The 27,071-nt window shown below is 33.1% G+C and overlaps 1 protein-coding gene across 1 annotated transcript in view; it reads right to left on the bottom strand.

The window, feature by feature from the left end:
- The window catches only part of AGPS (alkylglycerone phosphate synthase), a 137,417-nt gene that overhangs the window by 38,190 nt on the left and 72,156 nt on the right, over positions 1-27,071 (bottom strand). The window contains exons 11-14 of the mRNA XM_082841178.1: positions 20,820-20,947; positions 11,180-11,231; positions 6,774-6,850; positions 4,561-4,673 (exon numbers count right to left, since the gene is read on the bottom strand). Of these exons, the coding sequence (XP_082697304.1) occupies positions 4,561-4,673; positions 6,774-6,850; positions 11,180-11,231; positions 20,820-20,947 (370 nt within the window). The remainder of the gene's footprint in view (positions 1-4,560; positions 4,674-6,773; positions 6,851-11,179; positions 11,232-20,819; positions 20,948-27,071) is intronic.

Raw genomic sequence — 27,071 nt, 5'->3', positions numbered from 1 at the left:
GCTAAATCAGATTTCTTGACTTTGTATTATAGTTGGATATACACGAATTAGTGTCATCCAGAAGGAGTGGCAAAGACTTGATAGGAGCAGCTCTAGTCTAGAACTACATGGGGAAAGGGTATAATGAAATGAAGGGGGGCATTTGTTACTAGAATGTTAATGAGCAAAGAAAACAACTTAGGTCAAGCTGCTAAGATTGAAAAGTAAGAAGAAACAGAAGACAATTCTGGGTTAGATGTGTATGGATGTTACGTTGGGGTAGGGAGTCAAACAAAGTTCCAAAACAAAAAGTAAACTAGTCAGAAAATTGCTGTGGCAGGTGCTTGGAGGAAAATAGATGAACCCAAACCTCAGGTAGATATGAATCTGAGTCAGACACTAACTCCAAGAGAGAAAAAACCCTACTGATCTAGGAAAGACACAGTTCATGCTAGGCCTACCGGCAGAAGGAAAGGAAAGGAGCATGAAGACTAGGAAAGGGTGCAAGAGACCATTGCTGGGAATCATACTCAGGTGCATTCTGAGTATGTACTTGGTGAGAAGTAACAGGTATGAACATTTAGTAGGCCTGTCTCTCCTATATCAGGCCTACTGATATAAGATATAGCATCCTGATATATCAGGATGAGAAAAAGTCCGACTCTGCAGTCCCAGGTCAAGCCATTTTTCTTTAGACCCTTTTCTAATATCTGGCCAAGGGGAAAAAAAAGATCCGTTCCACTTGGAATCTAGTGTGACAAACCACACAGAAATATGCATTTTCTTACCCAAACCAGGAAGAAACTGGATGTCCATTCTAAATTCATAAACCCTCCAAAAGAATAAAAGTCATTCTGGGTTCGCTTTTCTGAATCACAGGTTTCCCTGCAAATTTAGCTTCTTGGAACCTCTCTTTTTTTAGCTTTCAGAACTATCTAGTCTTCCAGCCAAAATTACTTTAAGATACACTATGTAAACAATAGTAGGGTTTAGAAATTAAATGCTTCTAACTTGCCACTTTTGCAGCCACTCCAAAAAACTATACTTAAATTCAACTGCCTTATGTTAAAGTAGCAACATCCATCCCCTACTTCCTTAAAACATCAATTAACAAGGTTCTTAAACTTAAAGCTGTTACATGAGGAAGGACTGGGAAGACTACTGAAAGAGGAATGAGAGATAATCTTGTTATATAAAAGAACCATCTGGTGATCCTAATCACACTCATGTTGAATTACATTAAACAATTTAAGCACTTTAAAATTAATACTTTAAATATAACCCTTTAAAAATAACAATAGCATATTACCTTAAGTTCTATGGTAAATGTCAATGCATCTGTCATGATTGGTGACAGGTAATGTTTACTCCGCTTAGCTCTTAGAGAAGTTAAAGTACATTACTAGCAACCACAGATAAACAACCAATGTATGATTATTCAACATTTGGCTATTATATTCTATTGGATCATATGTGTTCAAAGGTATTTAACAGTGTTTGCGTGGGTGTGGAAGGCAAAAAGGAAAAATGGCTAAGATAACTCACAAAAATGTTCTCAACTGTTGGGAGTACTTCATTAAAAACAATCAATTTAAAGCCAATGAGGTGGGCTTCCCTGGTGGTGCAGCGGTTAAGAATCCGCCTGCCAATGTAGGGAACACGGGTTCGAGCCCTGGTCCAGGAAGATCCCACATGCCGTGGAGCAACTAAGCCCATGCGCCACAACTACTGAGTCTGAGCTCTAGAGCCCACGAGCCACAGCTACTGAAGCCCCTGCGCCTAGAGCCCATGCTCCACAACAAGAGAAGCCACCGCAATGAGAAGCCCGCGCACCGCAACAAAGAGTAGCCCCCGCTCGCCGCAACTAGAGAAAGCCCATGCACAGCAACAAAGACCCAACGCAGCCAATAAATAAATAATAAATTCTAAAATACATAAATAAAGCCAGTGAGGTGGTGGAAACAGGATAAAACAAAAGAACAGAAAATAAAGAATAGATTGACAATGCCCTAATTCAAAATAAAATACATGAGCTAAACTAACTTATGAAAACTTTATTAGAAAGAAACTTAGTGATGCTTTCCTCCAGCTAGTTATGCAGGAGAAATGATTGAGGAATGAGGGTTGGCAGCATCTTATGAAAAATATCCTTGAATCTTTCAGTGGTTAGAACAAAGAACTAGTGCCTAGAGAGAACTGGGGGAAAACCGGGACTACTGCTGGAAAACCACGCGAAGATATACTTCCAAGTATCAAAAAATCAAAAGAGCCCTAAGTCACCTGCCTGGTGATAGCCTAGGGTTGTTCAACACAGATTTCTGCATCTAAAAGAAGGGTGCCAGATGAAAGTATATTAAGAAATTAATTATAAACATAACTAAGAAGTAGCAAATAATAATAGCAAAAAAAATGACACTCCAATCAGGGTCTAAGTTTTTAATGCTTTACCCTTGCTGACATACCTCATTTAATATAACCTATTTTTAATGGATGAATTTGATACAAGTTTGTTGTTTAGTTTAAGCAAATTGCTGGAATTAAATCAATAGTTCTGGGGCCTCGTTATCAGTATCCAAAGAGATCTGGATTCACCTTAAGAAAGATTCACTATTATTTCAAGTTGTAAATGGCTGGTGTTACATGAGAAAAACAAAACTGGCATTACATGAAAAGCCAGTTCTTGATAGTTGGTGGCTCAAATTAAATAAAACTGACAACATGGTCCCAATAAATACCTAAAGATTAAAATATACTGTTTGAAGGGTGGCACAGTAATTAGGCATAAATAAAGTAGCATAAAAGATGTCAGGGAAAAATAAAGTATTCAGTTTCATAAATCCTTTCAATAAATATTTAATCAAGCATCTAGTAATATAGCAGGCATCAATGGTGAGGCCCCAAAAGAGACAGATCATGCCCTATAAAAAGTATGTGTGCGTTAGGACAAAAAGGTCTTTTGTCATCATCCTATCCCAGTCTAACAGGAAATGCGGCACCTTATTAACTAGTAATGATTTGCTGGCTACTCTGAATTGGAACTATAACTATAGATCCCACAAAGTGCAATCTCTGGGTGTGTGTATGTGTGTGTGTGTTGGAGGTGGGGGTGGGGAGTAGTGAGATGAAATTAAGCAAATTTAACCTTACATACAGTGATTAAAATATTATAGCATCCATTTCCCTACAAATGACTCTGGAAATTTTTGAAATCCCAAATAAACATTTAAATATATAATGAAATAACTTTAAAAGTTTCAGTCTCTAATATTTAAGGCTAAGTAGATACAAAAGATTTAATTTAGATGTAAAAGGTTTTCATTTAAAACTCCTTTAGTGTTTGTTTCTCACTAGTATCATGGGTTTAAAAAGTTTTTAAATCAAATTATATATGTACTCCACATAACTTAGAAACTAAAAAATATGTACATGAACATTTCAAAACATTTCAGAGATAACCTGATATCCAACCCATCTGCTCATTAAATGAAACCTTACAGCACTCTTAACTAATTTAGCTAAAACATAAATAATTCCCAAAAAGGTACTGTGGAGAAGAAAAAGTGAAAGATTACTGAATTTCACCTTTTACTAAAAAAATTATAATTCCACTTGCCAACTGCAGAATAGGGTAAAAATAAAACTGAGAGATTATTTTTCAATGTTCAAAAACAGTACAAAGGTAAAGTAAAAATTAGGCCCAAGATTATCTTTTTCTAAGAATACTGCACTTTAATACTAAGTTCAGAAAATCCTAAAAACAAAGGGCTGAACATTATATATGAGGAAAACACATAAAAGTGGCGCATTCTAAGACATATGGCTCCAAATTAAGCGTTCATTTGTTCTCATAAAGAACAGCAAGAAAAGGGGAAAAAAAGAAATAAAAGTAAATATTTACAAAGAACTCAGATTAAGGATAATGTATGTGTATGATATATTTTAAGCTCTGAAATTAAAAAAAAAAAGACTGGTATCCAGAAAACTGTTTATTATGTACTTAAAAAGGAAAGGAAAAACATGTAGTCCTGATAAATGGCGCTTTCACTATAGTTCTCATCGATCAATCTTATAATCCATCAAGTGGACAGACAGAAACCACCCAATCATTATTCAGTTGGTTACAGATGTGAAATGTTTTCAGTTTCTTTATACCAGCACAAAACAGTAAGTGACAGGAAGTGGAGTATAGATAATTTATCAAATACTTTTGATTAAACACAATTTCCTTTTAAAAACATACTTATAGCATGTTTTATACATATACTATTACCACTAAATAGCAACATGACTATGAATTTTTTTCTATTTCACTTAGCACAACAAATAGAAAATAATATAAAATTACCATTAATGAAAAAATACAATAAGAAGATTCACTATGTCACGCATACGATTAGACAAGTAAGAGCAACATACCAGTCTAGCCTTCTACAAACTTTAGAAGTAAACCAACATATTATTTCAAGTTGACTACCATATATTAACATAAATTTAATACTGAAAAGTGTACATTAACAACTGCTTGGAGATATCAGAATTTTCGCTTAACTTTCTCTTGGCATTATGAACTGAAAGCCATACCCAAATTTTGAAGCAATGTCATACACTTGTTTTTCATGTTGAAGAACCTTCTCACGGTCCCCCTCAAACAGTAATGTAGCGACACTTAGCTGATTTGGATCAAATCCTTTAAACTACAAAAGAATATTATTATTACAGATAAGTCTTAGTCTACAAAATAGTAAATCAAAATACATTTTGCTCTTTTTTTCTTCTGATCTGAGCTCAAACATACCAGCTCTTCAAAATCTGAGCTTTGGGACTTTACGTGTCAATCAAAAAGAATGCTTAATGTACGTGTTTAGGTCATCACGATAGAACAGCACTCAGGAAAAACACTTCATTTTAAAGTATGCCAAGGTATCAATTATAATGACATATTGGTATGGAAATACAACAAATTAACTTGTAAGAATTATAACTGTACCAAAGAATCAAATAAAACTACCAAAATGATAGAACATAATAAAGTAGCAGGATGTTGGGGGGGAGTAAAAACCAGCAGCAGTTATACCACCAATAACTTCTTATTAAGTAATATTTTCAAAGGAGACCTTATGTATAAAACAATATAAAACATCTAAGAATAATCTTAAAAGGAAATACATAACTTCATTAGGAAAACATGTCTAAAAAAAAGATGAGAGAAACGTATGTTCCCAAATGCATAAACTAAGTATTATAAATCGGTCGACTTTTGCCCAAATTAATATAATAGTTTATTCCAATTTTAATAAAAACCTCAATGAGCTTCCTAAAATGATGAAGAGTTTCTAAAAATTTTCCAGGATACTGAACAGGTAGATAATGGTGATAACAAGGAAAATTCTGAAAAAATAAGAGGGAGAACTAGATCTACAGCAATTAAATCCATTTAATTTTTCAAGAACAAAAGCTCATTAAACAAAAGCTCTTTTCAAGAACAAAAGCTATTACATAAAAATGTCTTTTTCTTATATAAGTATATGAGAAGATGTCTTAGACATGGCAAATCAATATAAGAAAAGCAAGGAGCTTCCCTGTTGGCACAGTGGTTGAGAGTCCGCCTGCCGATGCAGGGGACCTGGGTTCGCGCCCCAGTCTGGGAATCTGGGAAGATCCCACATGCTGCGGAGCAACTGGGCCCGTGAGCCGTGGCCGCTGAGCCTGCGCATCTGGAGCCTGTGCTCCGCAACGGGAGAGGCCACAACAGTGAGAGGCCCGCGTACAGCAAAAAGAAACAAAAAACAAAAACGAAAAGCAAGGACAGGTTAGTTAATGGTGCTGTCACAACTAGTTAGCAATCAGTAGAGCAAGAGGTGAAGATTAACTTAGTTTTTTATCTCACATCATAAAATTGAAATGAAGTCAAACAGTAATAAAGACAAAAAGTTTTAAAATTCCTTTTTAACAAATAAGTGAGAGAGAGAAGAAAATGGTCCTAATCATAGTTCTGGAGGAAGATAGGCTTTTCTAAGCTTAAAAGTAATTAAATAATCAAAGGAAAGATATAAAAATTAGAAACTTTTACACCGAAAGAAAAAGAAAGAAAAGAAAGAAACCTTATTAAAAAGGAGTCAACTGACTGGAAAAATTATTTACAACATTTATGAAAAAGGCATCTAATAATTTCATTTTTCAAAAGGCACACAGCAAGGCATTAAACCATTCCCCCCGCACCCCCCAAAAAGAACAAACAGAAGTTGTTTGTTTGACGTTGCTACCCCTAGCAAAATAACCACATTCAACTAATTCACAAAAAATTACATCTAGGAAATACGGGGAAATGGTCAGTCTCATTAGAGTTTCAAGAAATTTCAACTAAAATAAAATACTATTTCCCCCCTGGATTTACTAAATTTAAAACAAAAGAAAACAAAAAATCCCATATGCAATAGCAAGGATGCAATCCAAAAATGGCACATATGCATTGTCATGTGTCAAAAGTTTTAAAAAAACGAATACTTTTATTCCACTTCTAGATATCTACTATGAAGGAAAAAATTCAGACTATAAAAAATGTTATATGCTAAAACTGTTCAATGAAGTGTTATTTTTAGGAACTTCAAATCCGGGAAAGCTTTTATATTTTCTGAAATTGAATGCATAATTGATTTACTTGATTAAATATTTACTCCAACATAAAAAAAAACAATTATGAAATGTTCACAGCAACGTGGAAGAACATAGGTGTGTGTGAGGAAGAGAAGTCAGAAAACAAAATTAATATCCTAAGCATTAAAAAAAATTCTTACCTTTGTAATATAAAACTTTTTTAATCCATCCAAAAATGATGTAAAAATAGAGGAAACCTGAGGTTTGAGAGCATGACCTAAGAAGAAAAAAAGTTCATATTTTAAGTTAATAGCAAACTAATTTATCTATGTTTTTCATAAGAGCAAGAGGCTACTTTAATTTAGTATCCTAAAAGAAAGTGAACATTTCCATGACTTTAGTTTTTAAAATCTCCTATGTTATACATATAACATATTGGTATTAAGATCTACATCTTTTAAAAAGTCACAAACAACTTTTTGTTTACCAAGCTTCTTCTTGGGTTTTTTTTTTAAACTCAAATTACTATATGTAATTACTACTACACACAGTTTAGGTTATCTTTCAATGGTATAGTTTATACATAGTAAAATCACTTCATTAATTTTTATTTCATTAGGAACACCCAATGGTGGCTAGTTCTACTTTTATTTTTTTTAATTATGCAGAAACCATTCAGAACTATAACCAAATATGGAGTCAATGCCAAGTTTAAGATTGTTTCTTAATTAATTCTTAATTCATCCATAATTGTTGGCATAAAACTAGTAATTGCTTCCTTAATTATACCCAGAGAGTTAAAATTGCCAAAAAACATAAATGGTGTCTCAGAGTCTGTTAAATTAACATCGTTGCCTGCGGATTAAGCTTAATTGAGTAAAAGTCTTTTACTGTTTTCTCATTGTTTTCAGAGTAGCAACTTCTTAACTCCCATGACTATAACATTTAAGAGTCAAGCATCTGGCCTAGTACTGTGAGCCCAATTCAGAAAAATTTGGCACACCATTTATATAGAATTTTTATAAAGACTTTTAAAGCCTCTAGTAAATCTAAAATTATCTCCAAATAAAACATTTATTTTTGAAAAAGGCTTTAAGGTTTTGGGATTTTGTTTATTTTTAAAGTGTAGATCCCTTCTTTTAAAATAGGTGCAAGCTAGCTTTTTAGAAGGAAAAAAGAGGGGGTTGAGAAAGAGATTTCTGGAGGAACAATCACTTGCAGTCTTTTTTTCCATTCATCTGTTTTTTTAAAGTGAGAATCTGAATCTGTAATATTTATTACATTCTTACAGATTATAATAAGAAACTATATTACATAAAAGACCAAGTAACCAAATAAATCTTAACCAGAAGCTAAGTTAGGTAACCATGCTACAACCAAACAAAGCAAAAAACAAACAAACAAAAAATAAAGAGCAGATGACATAGACATGAACCTAGCAATCTTTTTGAGATCCTGGATCACAAGAGGTTTGTTTGGGATTTTTTTTTTCTTTCATGGTAACCTGTCAGAAATGTTCTCTAGCATAACCAGTGTTTTTAAAAGATACCATTTCTAGCATGTATAAAGTCAAAGGTAACCCATCATCAAAATATTCACTCGCTGTCCCAAATGGAATTCAGCCTACTTTAACAGCAACTGGAAACAAATATATAAACATAAATGTGTGAGTGTGTGTATCTGATCCTCATAAAAGACTTCTGGTCCACATATTTTTACACAATGTATGAAGATTCCAAATATTACTACTCCAATATGGAATAATCCTTAAGGGTATATGTTCATCTTATCACACTGAAATTTAAATGCACAAGTTCTATTAACACTATTGTGAGTTAGTCACATATATCCCTAATACTGAGTGACATGATAGCCTGATGGAATATGCTTCAAGCATAATTATTGCAAAAGTGATACTAACTTTTAAGTGGGTCAGGTATTAGTATTAATTAAGAGGATATTATTATCTTTTACTTATTCTTAAATTAATGTTGCCTACCGAACTAATTACATTCTAAACATATTCCAGCTATTGTGTTTTATTTTATATAGAAAACAAAGGAACTAGTTCCTAAATTTACTAGCTAGACAGTTTGATTAGCGAATTTTGTTATTGTTACAGTGTTAATTAAATAATTTTAAAGGATTTCATAAATCCTTATGTTTCAAGGAAGTGCTCCAAAGCACTGGAAAAAGTTGGGCTTTGGGGTCAGACAGATTTGGGTTCAACCCCAGCTCCACATATAACTTGTGGACTTTGGCCAAAGTATTTAGCCTTTGAATTGTTTATAAATTGGAAATACAACCTTGAGGGATGGTTGTGTGCTACTGATAATGTGCTTAGCACTACCCTATATGCTATTCAAGATTTGTTTACCCTCTTTTGCTAATTTGATGACTAAGTCAATTAACATGTAAGTGTCTGTTATGTGACAGGTGCAGGACACATAAAAATGAATAAGAAACATCTCCCAAATTTGACAAACATTAGTTCACAGGGAAAATATGTAGATCGTTTCAATGTACTCAATGATATATATCATTTCAATATACTGAAAATGTATCATTTCAATATAATATATTGAGTTGTGTCAAGGAGAGGGGTGATAATAAAAATATTAACAACTAATAATAAGGCTTGTGCTTTGTTAACAACCAATACGGTACAAACATTGACCAATCAGCCATACAGTTGGTACAAGGTCCCAGACACCCGTTGCTGTGCTAAGAGTTATTTAGTTGGTTGATCATGAAGTCATGGCAGGATATGTAGGTGGGAAAGCTTCAATGAATACTGAGAAATCAAAAAGGTTACAGACTGCCAAGAAGCATGATCAGATCTGTATTGCTAAAGGATCACTCTGGTGGCCAAGTAAAGGGCAGAAGGAGAGGAGACACACTAAAGACTAGCGAGAGTAGAACCAACATTAGAGCATGTTCCTAGGTACAGTAATGAGAATGTGGAACAGGGATGACAGATAACCAAAAGGATCTTTCTTTGAACCTACGTTTAAATTGTTATAGATCCCAGTTATAAATAAAATCTGGCCATATCATAATTAGTTTTACATAGGTGTCTATGTCCAACATAGTTTACTATCATTATAGCATATAAATGGATAACACAGTCTTATTAATCAGATAGATACATGGCTCTCTTCAAACCTAGATCTCTGAATGCAGGCCAAAATACACAGGAGTCTTGATTTTCATTTGATTTAACTATTTCATCATTTATAGGACACATTTATCTTAAACTTTTATCAGTAGTATAGTATTTTGAAAGTAATTTACTTAAAGAAATAAAAGCTGTGACTTAGAAGAATCTAATTTTAAAACGAACCCTTGATATGTTATGATACGTTATGTTATCAACCTGAGTTCCTTAGTTCAATTTCTATATAATTATGATAATCATTCTTCCCTAAATTAAAATCTAAGCTACTCATACACCAAAGAAAAGCCTGCCTAACTTGGCCTTTAGTATTTATTATTGAGCAATCATTCTGGGACTATTTTGAGGGTATTTAATGTCTATAAACTTAAATTCCAAACTAAATTTCAGCATATGGAAAAATTCAGAAGCAATAAAACTAGAATTGATAAGATGATAAATTGTGTCAGAAAGTTTAATACTTTAAGCAAAATAGGAAGAAAAAGAAACATGTTAACTGTTACTGAATTCTCCACCTGAATATTCCATGGTCAACTTAAACACAACCCATTTGTAATGTCTTTTCCCCAAAATCATCTCTTCTTCTAGACTGTTATTCAATCCACCAGTCAATCAATCAGACATCAGGAGTTGCCCTAAACTCTTCCCTTTATTTAACCTTCCACATCCAGTTGGCAAACTGTTCTTTGGAATATCTATTCTTTACTCTCTATCTCCACTGCTGCTGCCTTGAACAAAGCCCCCAGTATTTGCCTTTTTAACCATTTCAACTCCTCCTTCATGCTTGCACCATCCTAATCCATCCTGCATAATGCTAGCAGAATGAGCTTTCTTTCTATAAAGCTGATTTATTGTATTCCCTCTACAAAGATATCCCTCTTCTGACAAGATAAAACCCAAATCTATCCTGCAAAGCCCTAGTCCACCCATCCAGCTTTATCTCTTGTAACCACTTTCACCCTACAGTCTATTTGAGCCACACAGAACTATCTGAAGAAGTTCAAACACACCATTAAGGTTTTACAATTTCGTATTTTTTGCTGATAAGTGAACAAAAATTTGGTAGGAAAGAAGAGACTGTCTCAGGCAAACTTCTATTCACCTTTTAAGATTTTGTCTAAGCATCACTCCTTCAAGAAGCCTTTCCCCACGCTCTGCCTCAATCTCAAGCAAAATCAAGTAGGATCAACCCCTCCTTCATCTGCACCAGGGTATCCAGTGCAGTCTTCTTTCACATCACCTCCAACACTCCTGCACTCATTCATTTATACAACTGTCTGTCCTAATTAGACTGAGAACTTCCTGAAGGACAGGAGCTATGACATTTATCTTTCTATCTCTGTACTCAGTACTCTTCCTGGCACATAACTGGTGTTTCATAAGTTTTTGTGGCTTAGTGAGCAGATTTTTAAAGTACCATTTCTTACTTACCAAACTGAAATTGCTGGTTGTCCATGAGGCGAATAGATGCAGGAGCACATCTCTGTTTTAAAAAGATTAAAAAAATGTGATACAAATTTAATACAGTAAAGAAGCTAGAGAGGTAGAAAATGAATGTCATCTTTCTGTATTTGAGATTAAGAGCTTAGTTCCTAAGGACACATACAGGAAAAAAAATGTTAACTTTTTATATAGTTTTATGACAACAAATAAAACATCAGTGGCTTCTATAAAGTATTTGGAGAGGAGAAATCTATGTACACAATATATATATACATACACATGTTGCCAGATCTTTAATTTATCTGCAGCAAGATCTGCTTAATGCCTAGCAAAGACCTGTGGAAATACCTAAAGGAAATATTAGGCCTCAAAGTAGATTATTTTAAAACAAAGTAGAAAACTTATAAACTAAAATCAATGCCTAGAGCATTATGCCACTGATGAACTATAATGGGTCACTGCACTCTTATACTCTTTTAAAATGAGGAAGATGGTGGTGGCATTTTTGTGGGCCAAAACACTTTAAAAATTTAACTGAGATGTCTTCATAGATAAGGGTTTGTTCTTTCTTTTCATTCCTTCTCATAATCCATTTTAAATAGAAAAACTATCAGACAATGTGCAGAATTCTAAGATCTTTCAAGGTTACTTGTATGAAAACAGCAACAAAAACTTGAAGCATAACATTATGTATCTAAAACATCTAAAACTGCACCTGTGTTATATTTATCTAGGCACACACTAAAAGCTGCAAGGAAAGAAAAATGAAGAAAGCAAATATTCAAATTAACTTTGTGATGCTACAACAGTACCATACAAACGCTAGCAAGGTTTAAGTTAGCTACAGTTTTTCCAAAGAATTTAAGTGAGATTTACCCTAAATGGGATTTTTATATTCTATACAACTTTTTAACATGGTTAAACTTCCACCAAGAAGCGGCTTTCAGACCACAAAATTTTGACTGTCATAAACTTTTTAAACATTTATCTTCTGAATAACATTTATCAATAAAATCTTTATCAACTCAATGTTGAGATTTATGAAAATAGAATCACTCAAAAGGACAAAACTTATAAATATATACCTTAACTGTGTGTTATAACATTTTTGCTATTATGTGCTTTTTTTAATTGAACAAATACCTAATTTTCTAAAACCACTCATAATACATACTTTATTTAACCCAAGAAAATGACTGGTTAGATTCTTATTTTGAACACTGTATAATTTATTTCCTCATCTTTGATACTAAAGGTGAGATAATACAATCTATACTTTTAAAAAGTCATTGCCAAATCTGAAGAACAATATTAGGTAATTTATATACTTAACGTAACAATAACCTATTGCCTTACATTTTATAGAATCCTATTGTGTACAAGCTGTTTTCATATGTCTTTATTTAATATAAGAAACAACTTTGTCGGGGTAGCAAAACTGGTATTATCCCCATTTTACAGATGAGGATGTAAGAACCAGAGAGACTAAAAGACATGCCTGAGGTCAGATGACTGTAAAACAGTAAAGACAGAACTAGGACCAAGATATCCTGACAGCTAGATGAACGATATTTCAAATACACCACACAGCCTCAAAAAAAATAAAAAAATTAAAATCACAAAAGACACACACATACTTACACACACAGAGCTTTCAAGTCACATTTGAAACAAAAATTACATGAAAACCATCTTACTTGCTACTTTGCAGTGTTAGTAAAAGTACATTTATAAAATAAAATTAAAAATCTACAACCTGAGTACTTTCAAACCTTGGTATAAACGTATCTTTGTAGTTGGGGTAATGCTTCTAAAAATATGACCAGTTTCCAAAATACTAAAGGAAAATCAATTTTCCTGAAACATTTTTATTAAGACAGGCACATCAACTTCAAATAAAACAAATAAAGCCTGAGTAGACCAAGTTTCTCTTCTTCATAAAATAAACAGAATATCACATAACATATGTATTTATATGTTTGGGCTTAAGCACACCAGTAAAATATGAGAAAGAATTCAGAGCCATTCTGTCATTATTAGAAAAAAAACTTTTAAATTCCTATCAACAACTTGTAAATTCCATCTCTTACTGCCACTCAGATTCTACTTCACCTGTATCTATAGCAGGTGTTATTAATGAAAACAACCCACATAAGCACACATATAACAGAAAATGGAAAAAAAGCATATTACATTTATAGTAAATTTCTAGTGGAATTCAATCTCTGAAACAACTAAAATACAATATGTAGGCCTTGATAAGATCTTAGTTTGAAAGACTATCCACAAAAATACATTTTGGGGACAACTGGAATAATTGATTATAGAATGAATACTAGATGACATTAAGAAATTACTGCTGGACTGACATAGAGAACAAACTAGTGGTTATCAGCTGGAGTGGTGGGGTGGATATAGGGGTGGAGATACAATCTATTGGGTGTAAGACAGGCTCTAGGATGTATTGTACAACACAGGGAATACAGCCAATATTTTGTAGTAATTATAAATGGAAAGTAGTCTTTAAAAATTGTACAAAAATTTGAAAATTAATTAAAAAAAAAGAAAACCAGGGAAAAAGTACTGCTGATTTTCTTAGACATGATAATGGTATTGTGGCTATAAAAAAGAACACCTTAATTTTCAGAAGATATATACTGAAGTATTTGGAAGTCAAATGTCATAATGCAACTTAATTTCAAATGGTCAAGGAAAAATACACAAATATGTAAAACAAACAGCAAAAAGTTAGTAATTTTTGCATATACAAGATGAATATACAGGTGACCACTGTACTATTCTTTCAAAGTTTGTGTATGCTTAAAATTTTCAAATAAAAGTTGAAAAAATAAGTGAGAAACTTGCTTCAGGGCACTTGCTACATACAGCAACTGATATTCAATTATATTGAATATGATTTTACCTTGACAGCTGAGTTATATAAACTAGTCAGTCATCCACTGTTCCTATTTATACTGAGGCAGAGTTGATGATTACATACTAATATATCGAAAAAAGAATTAAAAGCTATAGAAAGCTTTTTGTACCTAGATAATAAATATTAAATTCACTTTCAACACTGACTTTTAAAAATTATCAAAATCAAACCAACAGCTTTAGTAAGTTTCATGTTTTAATAGTGCCACATTTTTAAAAAAGTCAGTGAATGGAGTTTTTCAGTTATTGTCACAAGTAAATTCTCATAAGCAAAGCACAGCATCAAGATTGCTTTAGATTCTCCAGCAAATAATCTGTAAGTCACTATGCATCATTCTAAAAATAAAAAGGAGGAAAAGTTTCTTAGAATTTTAAATCAGAAGTCATGACACCTAATTAAATAGGAGTCCTTATAATCAAAAAACCAAAACAATATTACTATTCTTAAAAAACATTCAAACTAGGTTACTATACTTACAGTTAAGATTAGGTTATATTTTAATGCTATAAAACTACTTTGGTAAGTAAAAAAAATTCAAAATAACTCCTTTAAAAGTTAAAGACATCACAAATTCTGAGAATTTGAGCTCTAAATTCAATCCCGTGCTATACAATTATGCTCTGCTAGAGTATTCCATAGATGAGGAAAGGGGAAAAGGGTCCTTGAGTTAAAATGACCCCTGGTGGTAGGTGATCAGAACTAACCTGAGAGGGGATATTTTTACCTAGAAATTTTAATGGTGGGTTGATGATACATTCAGGGTATTTAAGGAACACTCAAACAAAAATTGCTTACTTGAAGTGGAGTTAATGAAATAACTGATTTTGTTTTTATTATGATAAATGCACTCTGACTAAAATCGCTTAGGTCACCTGCTTGTACTTTATACTTTAGTAAATAGTCTAAAAAAATCATATGAGAAACTCATTATGGACTAATAAATAAATATCAATATGTTTGTTTTATCTGAGCAAAGAAGAAATAAATAAACTACAGTGACCTCAAAGCATGGGTATATGACTGACTAAGTCAAATTGCTGCCAATTTCTTCCCTTTAATGATGCTACAACCAGGAATTTACTTGAATACGTAACCTGAAAAATAAAAAACAACCACTCTAATTAGTCTTATAAGAAACACATCAAAAGATTTCTGCAAAATTTGTTTTTATGGAACTAAGTCATATTGCTTTCTTGTCACAGGGAAAACCAGAACTCGCACTTCAGATGAGACACTTTGTTCGAGGAGGTATCTTAGTTTACTAGCTACTGGCGAAAGAAATTCAATATTAACATGTTTCATACATCTGCATGATTTCTTCTAACTTCATAAGGATAAGCTATAAAATATAAGCACTGAGTGGCAGTCCTCTATCTCTGGTATCTTGGTTAAAAAATGAATAACGTTTGAATTGAAAAGGTTCGTTTTTTCAAGGAGTAAATCAAACTTTCAGTATAGACTCCGGAATGGCCCTAGTTCCTGAGCCTTAAAACTATTCTGGAGATAGTCTACTAACATACTGTATCAGAAGCTAATGCTTCAATACCAAACCCCTTGTATACGGCTATACAAAAATTTAAGCACAGAAAATTTTATCATGATATGCAGTATCTTTGGTGACTGTTAGAAGACAGAAACCATGTCTATTTAACTTACATAATATCAACTGCACTATGTTGGATATAAAGTTAAAAACATACTCTCCCACATAAAAAACACAATAAAATAATTGATATTAATTAATAAATTAATTTTAAAAGTTCAAAAAAAGGATATGTAAAAGAAGAGAATTCTGTTAAATACAAATTTCTAGGTGTAAAAGCTTAAAATGTACACAGAATTAGTTCTTCCTCTAATAATAAATTGGAATTGACACCACAGATGAAATCATGCAATATTTAAGGCTACTGGTAAACTGGTTAATCCTATTATAAAGGATATACTGGCTTATAGCCAGGAATCTACACTGTAAACAAGAACTTTTTTAGCAAGAGAATTATCTCTTCGTTTTAAAGAATGAAACAAATACATAATACAGGGTAGATATTTCCCTCCACTTATGTTAAGGGAAGGGGCAAAAGTTAATGCCAAACAGTCTCCTGGTCAAAATTGTACATTTTCAGTTTAGTAAAGGTGTAATGACTAGAGCATGTCTCATAACTGTCCTCAAGTCTGATACATTTTGCTGGATCACACAGTAAAGAATCCAATTAACCAAACATTTGGCTAGGTTATTCTCTCTGCTTCAGAGGGAGAAAAACATGACATCAAAAACTGATTTAAAATAACAATTCCATTTTCTATATGTAACAAATTATCTCCAAGAATTATCACTTAATATAAGTAAGTTTTAAATGTTTTACAATATAAGTGCTAAACCTAACTCTTTTCAATTTATTTGAACCCCTACAGGATAAATCAAGTTGAAAACAGAACAATTCAGAATTGAGATATAACAGTCTGAAGTGTCAGACATGAGCTATGTATATCTTCTGAAATTACGGTCTAAACTCACTAGAAAAAAATACCTTATCAGTTTAAAATTGTTTAAAATAAAAGTGATGGTAGGTAGAAAGGGCCATCCCTTGTCAAAAGAAAAAGCTGCCTTTTAATCTGTAATTCTAAAAACCTAGTTCTGATACTGAGAAATATAGTTTTCAGAGGAATTTGTACTAATCCATGCCACATACAGACAGTCAATGTTTCCTCATAATGGAACAAATTGGTCCTCTCTCAATACAACAAGGCATAACTCCTAAGTTTTTATTGGCAAATGGTGGGGGAAGATCCCAAACTTTGTAAATTGCCTTTGAACTTGTTTCAACACTCCATGTTCCCTTCAACCCTTGTAAAAACATACTTGCCATTTTAAAACAAACAATAAAAGAGAAAAATAAAATATTATATCTGACACTGATATTCTGATTAAAAAACACAATTTTCCCCCCTCTTGAGAAGCTACAGTAGGAAATCTACTCTCTGAGAAAATCTTAAAAGCCACTTACCCATCTACTGAGTAAAGCTGGAGATTCTACTGGACTGCCACTTATGAGATAGAATCACATTAATCTTCCACTAAATCTTCCTTTCTAGCTCCTCACAAGGCAGTGAAGTACTGAAAGAGGACAATTCCTCACATGGACAAAGATCAGATGAGTGACCTTAGTAGAATCCTTCTGCTGCCAGTATAAAGTTGCTTTATTTATTTCCTTCAGTAAGAATAGTGATAAAAATATACACAGAGCCCACTTAGCTATCTGTGAACAATCATGTCCGCTCCTTTCCAAAAGATACTCATCCAAAAGCAACTTGAGTCTGAAAATAGTGCAAAAATGGAAGTGCTATGAAATAACAGTGAGGAATTACAAGCAGCCAACTCATTACTCAATCAAGAATTTGGCACAATCGTAAACCATGTACCATCTATTTTAATGGATCTTAATTTTCTTGCAATCAACTGAAATTCCAAATCACAAACTGAACAATGACTAGTGCCAAAACCTGATAATTTTCTCAATTTTTCTGCTTGAGAATACTGTTATAAAGCAGGGCAGCATATACAGTACCATTCTTGACACATGAGATTTGTATACTCTATAAACTAATATATAAATGTCCCTAAACATAATACATTTACCCATTTCCAGGAAAGGGAATGCCTCTCTATATGTGCAGTATAACAAGAGTAAAAAATGCAGGTTCCCCAAATAGTGGAATATTTCCAAATCCCAGTAACCATTCTTAGCAAGTGTTTCATTCATAAGAGCAACATTTGAGAATGAAATATTATCTATCTAGACTTTTCAATCAGTTTCAAGTAAGGCAAGCTTTCCAATTACATGGTATTTTTGTCTCTAAAAATTATCTACTACTAATTACAGAGAACCAAATTATTAAAACTATAGATTAGAAAGGAGCTTTCTTTTTGACCTGGTTTTTAACCACAGGGTGGCACTTTCTATCAATCATCACCTTTATTTATCCCAAGATATATATATTCAATATAGTTTTGTGAAGTGAATTTAGATTATGGTCATATTGTAAATATACAAAGAATTTTTTAAAAAACTTTTACTGATTTATGCAAAGATGAAGAAAAATGTTACCACCTGCCTTTCATTATCACAAGTAGCTCTTATCTGTTACTTTCTATCAGGAGCATATTAAATTGTAACAAAAACTGCAACAAATTGCACCAACTATTTATGTTTAAATTCAATATTTCCAATTTTAGTGAAATTATAAATTAAGGATTTTGACATATTTGTACACCATTTCTCATTAATGAAACCTAAGACAGATTTACATGTGAGTATTTTTAATGCAGAAAAGCAGATGGAGTACTCAGGAAAGCATAAAATATGTCTACTTCTATTCCAAAGATCATATAACAACACCTTTTAACAAGTCTACTAAATCTGTGTTCAACAGAGGGGAGGTATTGTGAAGGGGCAGAGTTGGCCAAGATAGACAGAGTGTGTACTCATTAAGATCTTCTGTTAAAAATACATACAAATCAGACTAGTTTTATAAATTCTATAATTATTTTAAAAATCTAATTTGGCATTCATGTTTATTTTGCCATAAAAAAAATGGAGGCAATAATGGTCAACTAAAAACATGCCATTCACAACTTGAACAAGAGGGACAATATAAACTGTATCTTTAATAATAAAGCTTTTCTTGGAGGGATATAGTCAAGCTTGACAAAGATGAAAAGTAAATAAAAATAAAAGTAGTTAACACAAAGAATGAACTACAATACAAATTGAAAACACTAGAATAAAAAATATCTCATTAAGGAAGATTTGAAATTAATCAGAAAATATCTATTTATGGAAAATATTTGCTTTTATTTTGATTTTTAATTGGTGAATTTACGGTTATTTTCTTTAAAAGAACAAAAAAAACCCTAGTTTCCCATTCTTCTAGGAATGAATTCACAGGCAAAACCATAAGGCTCTTCAAGTACTTCTTTTGTTTCTTAATACCTGAGGTATCTTAAATTCAAAGTTACTTCCTTGGCCTTTAAGTGAAGGAAGGGTTTAGCAACAAGTTATCAGAACACACGTGAACTTTACTGCTCGGTGCTCAAATATTTACATCTAAAACTTATCTCCACTCCTTTACTCAATAATTCTACTTTTAAATATTACTGCCATCTCGTTATTTTAGCAAACATAGCATAATACTAGCTCCTTAACCGTAACATAATATCCTCAAAGTTCAAGTGAATTAGGAGCTCTTAAGGATTTCAACATCACTTCTGCGTTAACACCACCAAAGTAACCTGCCACAAGTTCAAGAATGTTCATTCCATGACTATACGTGTCTTTTAAAACTCTTCCCTTTACCTAGGAGCAAGACAATCAAGATTAAGGAGCCTATGACTAAATCTTGATGAGGGGAAAAGGCAATCTAATGATAAGTAACTGAAGCTACTTGGAAATTATAAAAATTACCCTTCTCAACTGTTAGATTAGGTGATCATATAGTTGGACTTCTTAAAAGTGAGAAATTGTAAGAAAGAATGAGTGTCTCAGAAGGCAAAACTGAGTGTATGGAATAAAGAGCACTGGAAATGGTAAATATGTGGGTAAATACAACATTTTTTTTTACTCATTTTATATATTTTTAAAACATTAATAGTGGTTTGGTTCTCTTGGAATGGTATGAAGATAAGACTCAGTACCTTACAAAGTCCGCAATGAAACGGAGTACTTGCTAGATACCACTCTTTTTCCTTATCAGATCCTCCCTCCACCCTACTCTGAATACCCAGAAGCTGACCTATATGGGTCACATCAGAAAGCTCCTTTGCCCTCAAGATTCAAATTGGGTATAGCTGATGGGAAGTATTAAAGAACTCTGAGTTTGGAGAAAGCAAGAAGAGAGAGGCTGGAGTATATTCCCTTGACTTCCTCCCTGCTGGGAAATGTTGAAATAAGAATTTTTTCACAAACCATTATAGTTTAAACAACGAACCAAATGTCTAAAGAAACGCAAGAACTCCCACACTGATACACACAACTAACGAAGAAATAAAATTACTTGGCATTATTTAGTCTTTTTAAAACTCTTGACAATATATCCCTTTTTTTAAAGAAAGGGAAAGTGGGAATTCTTCTTAGCTTATATCTAAATATCTTGTATTATGTTATACTATATTATATTACTTACTTTAAGATATAGCTAAGGAAATATTAAAAAACAAGTAAGGCCTAGTAGCAGCACATTCTAAAAACTGATAAAGTTTGATTACTTATATTTAATTTCTGTATTTTGGGGCTATTAATATTCAGCCAATTATTTTAATTTCAATAAATATCTTAAGAAAAATGCAATATTACTGCAATTAATCACAAAATATCTTACCCAAAAATAACTTAAGAAAACATTCAATAAAAGGCAGAGACATTTGAAGCCATCAACTCAGGTACATACCTTACCTTGTCTTAAAATTGTACAGCATTCTTTAAACCAAGAAATAGGTGTATAATTACTCAAAGAAATAGCAACTGAACTTAAAGGGATGATTTTACAACATTACCTTTTCATATAGAACTGGGTAAAAATCACAAATATAACACAACTAAATATGAAGATTATATGTGACATATCAAAATCAATTAGGCAGCAGAATTTTTAAAATATAAATATATATGGGTGGGTTTTTGTTTTTGTTTTTACCTGTTTTGCAATTTCTCTTAAACAGGCTACTCCTCGTTCAAAATTAGGGAAAGCTACTGAGCCATACTTTTGGTATTCAGGGATTGGTCTGATTTTTATTGTAGCTTCTGTTATCACACCAAGAGTTCCTGAAAAAGAAGGGGGAATAATCCAATATATCACATGCCAATTTTCTAAATCATATTTAAATCTACTTTATCTATTTATTCTACTAATTTATTCTATTAATCGTATTTAAATCTATTTAATCTATTCTATGTGGGGAATAATGGCTACTCAAGTCCTTCTAGAAAAACATCTAAGCAAATTTTTATAATTTCTAAAAAAAGTTTTTGGAATACATTTTTCTTAGTTATGTATAAATTTTTAAAAACATTTTTAAGGTAACCTTTCTCCAAAGAGGTTAATTTTAAATAGTTTTTAAAGTATTACAACTTATTAAAATTTAAATCTGAAAAACAACAGGTTTTTATATCTCATATGCATTCAAACAAAAGTATATTTTGATAGTTGAACCTATTTTTACTATGACAACAATTTATTGGGGCAAAAAGAATCTAATTTTCTATGAGAATTTAAGTTGACAGAAGAAATTTAGAGAGACTATTACACTTTGCCTTTTTTCCTAAGAATTCATACGAAGAAAAGATAAAGGCAATATTAAGATGCCCTTAGAAGAAAAAAAAAACATATTTCAGAGACAAAATAGTTATAAATGGCTAACAGAAGAGGACCATCAATGAAACAAATGTCCTTTTCTTTCTTACATGGAGGAGTGGAGGACAAATCAGAGAGGAAAAATGCAAGTTAAATATAACTACATGATCTAAATAGCTATGCTAAAATATTTGAAGAGACATGGTTAAAAATAATTGCATTCAAGAAGCCAAGCTTTCAAAATCAGTGCTTTTTAATGTACAAATGATATGAATTATTATTAATACTATTAAGTAAATTTTCTTAGAATCATGAAAAAAAGAATGAAAGGGAAATACAAAATTATAGAACTTAATTACAATACTAGAAATAAGTTAAAAGTATCACAAAAATCAATGCTTCCAATAAATTTATAATATACCTAAAATAAAATGTTAATATATAATACTGTAGAAGATTAAAAACTACGAGTCCACAAAGAGTAAACTACATTATATCACAATATGTTTGTCAGATATACAAATGACTTCCTACTTAGATAGCAAATACAACCCTATTATGATTTGTAAAATCACAAAAGCTCTGCAAAGTTGGCCTGACTAATATTTGAATAAAAAGATAGATATATCTTGTACATTTTAAAAGACAGTAAGAGTGACTAGACTTTCTCTTTTATTTTAGCATCTTTATTGAGATATAATTCACAGACAATAAAATTCACCTATTTAAAATGTAAAATTCAATGGCTTTAAACTATTTACAGATATATGCAACTATCACTACTATCTAAGTTTACAACATTTTCATCACCCCAAAAAATAAATCCCATACCCATTTTCCCCACACACACCTCAGCCCTAGACAAACACCAGTATACTTTCTCTCCAGAAATTTGCCTGTTCCGAGCATTTCATATAAATAGAATCTTACAATATGTGGCCTTTTGTGACTGGCTACTTTCATTTAAATGTTTTCAAGGTTCATCCATGTTGTAGCATGCACTAAGTACTTCATTCCTTTTAATTGCTGGATATTAGTCCATTGTATGGTATGGATATTTGGGTTTCTACTTTTGTTTTTTTTTTTAAACTCAATTACCAGCTTGTTATAAAAGGAAACAACTCAGGAACAATCAAACAGAAGAGATGCACAGAACAAAGTATGGGGGAAAAGGTGCAGAGTTCCCAAGCCCTCTCCAGATACACCACCCTCCCAGCACTTCCATGCGTTTACCAACCCAGTAGTCCTCTGAAACTCATGATTAAGGGATTTTTATGGAGGCTTCATTACACAGGCATGATGACTAAACCACAGATATGGGTGACTAATTCAACTTCCAGCTGCTCCTCTCCTCTCCTCTCCTCTCCTCTCCTCTCCCCTCCCCTCCCTAGAGGTCAGGGGGTGAGGCTGAAAGTTCCACAGGTTTCCATATTTTGGCTACTATGAATAATGCTACTACAAATATAGGTGTAAAAGTTTGTATGTAGATATATGTCTTCCTTTCTCTTGGATAGATACACAAACTTTCTTAATTTCAAAAAACCTTTGACCCTATTCCATGTAACACTCTACCTCAGCTACCTTTCCTGAGACTAAGTTCTAGGCAAGGGCAGCTAAGAGGTGAGGAGGGGCTCACTTCTTGCACCCAGCCTAAATTGGTGGGACAGAGACTCTACTTTGAGTGATGCACTAAGCCTATGGCCCCAACTCTTTGCCCTGGCTTGTAAAGGGCTGGTATCTTGCCAGGAGAAGCAAACCAAGACCTACTTTCCTTCCTCCTTCTCCCCAGCACTTAGTTTCTAAAGTAAGGGCATCCTCAGAGAAAAACATGCCACTGTCCCCACACCCACCTCCACAGCCTTAGCTCAGAGATTTTGCCAGAGGAAGAAATAAGCCATAAAACAGCTCCCAATCTTTTTTTCGAAGATTACTTGCAACAGAGCATGAAGAAGTTCAAGAAGTTTCAAGAATACTCTTGAAAACAGTGGAGGATGTGGTAAAAGGTAATTGGGAAGACATAGATAAACTTATTGGAGATATAGGCAAAATTGCAGGCCAGCTGTTTGCCTGGTAGAAACCTGGGGATACTGGAAGTCCTAGGTACAGCGACCAGGCAAGAGAAAAACATAAAAGGCATAAAAACTGGAAAGGAAGAAGTAAAACTGTCTCTATTTGTAGATGACATGATTTTATATATGGCTGGCTATACCATGCCATTTTATATAAGAGATAAACATCTGCAAATTCTGTTATCTGCAGGGGTTTCTGGAAGCAATCCCCTGCAGATACTGAGGAACAACTGTACAGAAAACTCTAAAGAGTCAACCAAAAAACTATTCAAACTAATCAGCAAATTCAGTACAGTTGCAGGATACAAAATTAACATACAAAAATCAGAAATGTTTCTATACATTAACAGTGAATTTTCTGAAAGAGAGATAAAGAAATTAATCCCATTTACAAGAGCATCAAAAGCAATAAAATACTTAGGAATAAATTTAACCAGGGAGGTAAAAGATCTCTACTCTGAAAACTAAGACACTGATGGGGAAAAAAAAAAAAAAATTGGGGCTTCCCTGGTGGAGTAGTGGTTGAGAGTCCACCTGCTGATGCAGGGGACACGGGTTCGTGCCCCGGTCCAGGAAGATCCCACATGCCACGGAGCAGCTGGGCCCGTGAGCCATGGCCGCTGAGCCTGCGCGTCGGAGCCTGTGCTCCACAACGGGAGAAGCCACAACAGTGAGAGGCCCGCCTACCGCAAAAAAAAAAAAAAATTGAAGAAGACACAAGTAAATGGAAAGGTGTCCTGTGTTCATTCATGGGTTGAAAAAATTAGTATTGTTAAAATGTCAGTACTACCAAAAGACATCTACAGACTCAATGCAATTCCCATCAAGATTCCAATGGCATTTTTTACAGAAAAACAAACAAAAAAACACTCCTAAAACGTATATGGAACCACAAAAGACTCCACATAGCCAAAGAAATTCTGAGAAAGAAGAACAAAGCAGGAGGCATCACACTTACTGATTTCAAGCTATACTCTAAAGCTATAGTAAAGAGTATGGTACTGGAATAAAAACAAACAGATCAATGGAACAGAATTAAGAGCCCAGAAATAAATCCAAGCGTATACAGTCATATAATATTTGACAAAGGAGCTGATAGTACTCAAAAGAGAAAACACAGTCTCTTTAATAAATGGTGCTGGGAAAACTGGACATTGACATGTAAAAGAATGAAACCTGACCCCTATCTTACACCACTCAAAAAAATTAACTCAAATGTTTCAAGGCTTGTATGTAAGATCTGAAACCATGAAGCTCCCAGAAGAAAACATAGGGGAAAAGCTCCCTGAAATATGTATTGGTAATGATTTTTTGGAAATCACACCTAAAGCACAAGCAACAAAATAAAAAACAAATAAGTGGGACTACATCAAACTGAAAAGATTCTTTCTGCACAGCAGAAGAAACCATAAACAAAGTAAAAAGACAACCTACAGAATTGGAAAAAATATATGCAAACTATGTATCTGATAAGAAGTTAATATCTAAAATATATAAAGAACTCATACAACTCAATAGCAAAAAACAAATAATTCAATTAAAAAACAGGCAAAGGACCTGAATAGACATTTTTCCAAAGAAGAAATACAAAAGGCCAACAGGTACATGGAAAGATGTTCAACATCACTAGGGGAAAGCAAATTGAAACCACAAAGAAATATCACCTCACACCTCCAGAATGACCATTATCAAAAAGATAAGAAATAACAAACACTGGCATGGATATGGAGAAAAGGGAACCCTTGTGCACTGTTGGTAGGATTATAAATCGGTGCAGCCACTATGGAAAACAGTATGAAGGTTCCTAAAAAAATTAAACATGAACTACCATATGATCCAACTACCATATGATCCAGCAATTCCACTTCTGGGAATGTATCTGAAAGAAACAAAAACACTAACTCAAAAAGATATTTGCACCCCCCCATGTTCATAGCAGCATTATTTACAATAGCCAAAGTGTTCATCGATGAATGAATGGATAAAGAAGTTGTGGTATATATATACAATGGAGTATTATTCAGGCATAAAAAAATGAGGAAATCCCACCATTTGTGACAACATGGATAGACCTTGAAGGCATTATGTAAGTTAAATAAGTCAGATAGAGGAAGACAAGTATTATATGATTTCACTTTTATGTGGAAGCTAATAAAAATAAACAAACAATAAAAATACAGCAAACTCACAGAAAAAGACATCAGATTTGTGGTTACCAAAGGCAGAGGGTAGGGGGAGGAAGGTGGTGAAAAGGTACAAACTTTCAGTTATAAGATAAATAAGTATCAGGGATGTAATGTACAACATGATGACTACTGTTAACGCTGCTGTATGATATACAAGAAAGTTGTTAAGAGAGTAGATCCTCAGAGTTCTCATCACAAGAAGAAATTTTTTTTCATTTTTTTTTATTGTATCTATATGAGATGATGGATGTTAACTAAACCTATTGTGGTCATCATTTCACAATATATGTAAATCAAACCATCATGCTGTACACCTTAAACTTATACAGGGATGTATGTCAATTATTGCTCAATAAAACTAGGGTGGGGGGAACAGTGGGGAGGACCCCTCCTAAGCTCACAAAAAATCTCAAACAATAACCCTAGGAACTATCCTTTCTAAGGGATACATTTTAAACAGGTGAATTTTATGGTATGTAAATTATATCTCAATAAAACAAAGGAAACTTCAGAGTTATCTTCTTAAACAAGGAGCTATGAGCCATACATTTTAGAAATAGGTGTATTTTTAGAAACAGGTATCTTAGGCTACAGAAAGAGTCTAAACGAACTCTAAACCTTTGCCAGAAAGAGGCGTAAGGCTGACAGACTATGCTGCCTTCTCATCCACCAACACAGAATTATCTATTACACCTATTCTTTCTTACCAAGACAAGTAGTATCACTTTAATTTTTAAAGTTGCTAATTCTTCTGCCACTATACTGACGCCATCCCTAAGCTTATTTGTAATTTTTTCTACTCTTTTCAACATTTTTCAAAGTTCCTGGTAGTCTTAGAATTAACACCTCATGCTGAAAGTTGTTTCTACAAACAAACTGAAATTTGTCAGGCATAGCTCCTAAAGGCATGAATCATCTTTTCTATTTATTCTAATCTCTCCGCAGACTACAGAAAACTTTAATAAATACTTGTTCAAACTCAAAAGTCACTAGGTTGAAATTCATTAAGGAAAAGAAAGTTGGGGGTTGGGAGTGGGAAGGAGGTCCAAGAGGAAGGGGATATATGTATACATATAGCTGATTCACTTCACTGTACAGCAGAAACTAATACAACATTGTAAAGCAATTTTTCTCCAATAAAAAAGTAAATAAATAAATAAACTCAAGCAGGAAAACTGTGAAAAGAAGGTTAGTATAAGCCTTGCTTTTAGACAGGAAAATTTCTCTATTTAAAATTAAACTCCAGGGACTTCCCTGGTGGCTCAGTGGTTAAGAATCTGCCTGCCAAGGCAGCGGACAAGGGTTCGAGGCCTGGTCCGGGAAGATCCCACGTGTCACGG

Source organism: Leucopleurus acutus (genome assembly GCF_964270905.1).
Source record: "Leucopleurus acutus genome assembly, chromosome: 6".
Lineage (NCBI taxonomy): Eukaryota > Metazoa > Chordata > Mammalia > Artiodactyla > Delphinidae > Leucopleurus > Leucopleurus acutus.
The sequence above is the reverse complement of the archived record's forward strand: the minus strand, read 5'-3'. Positions and strand labels throughout refer to the sequence as shown.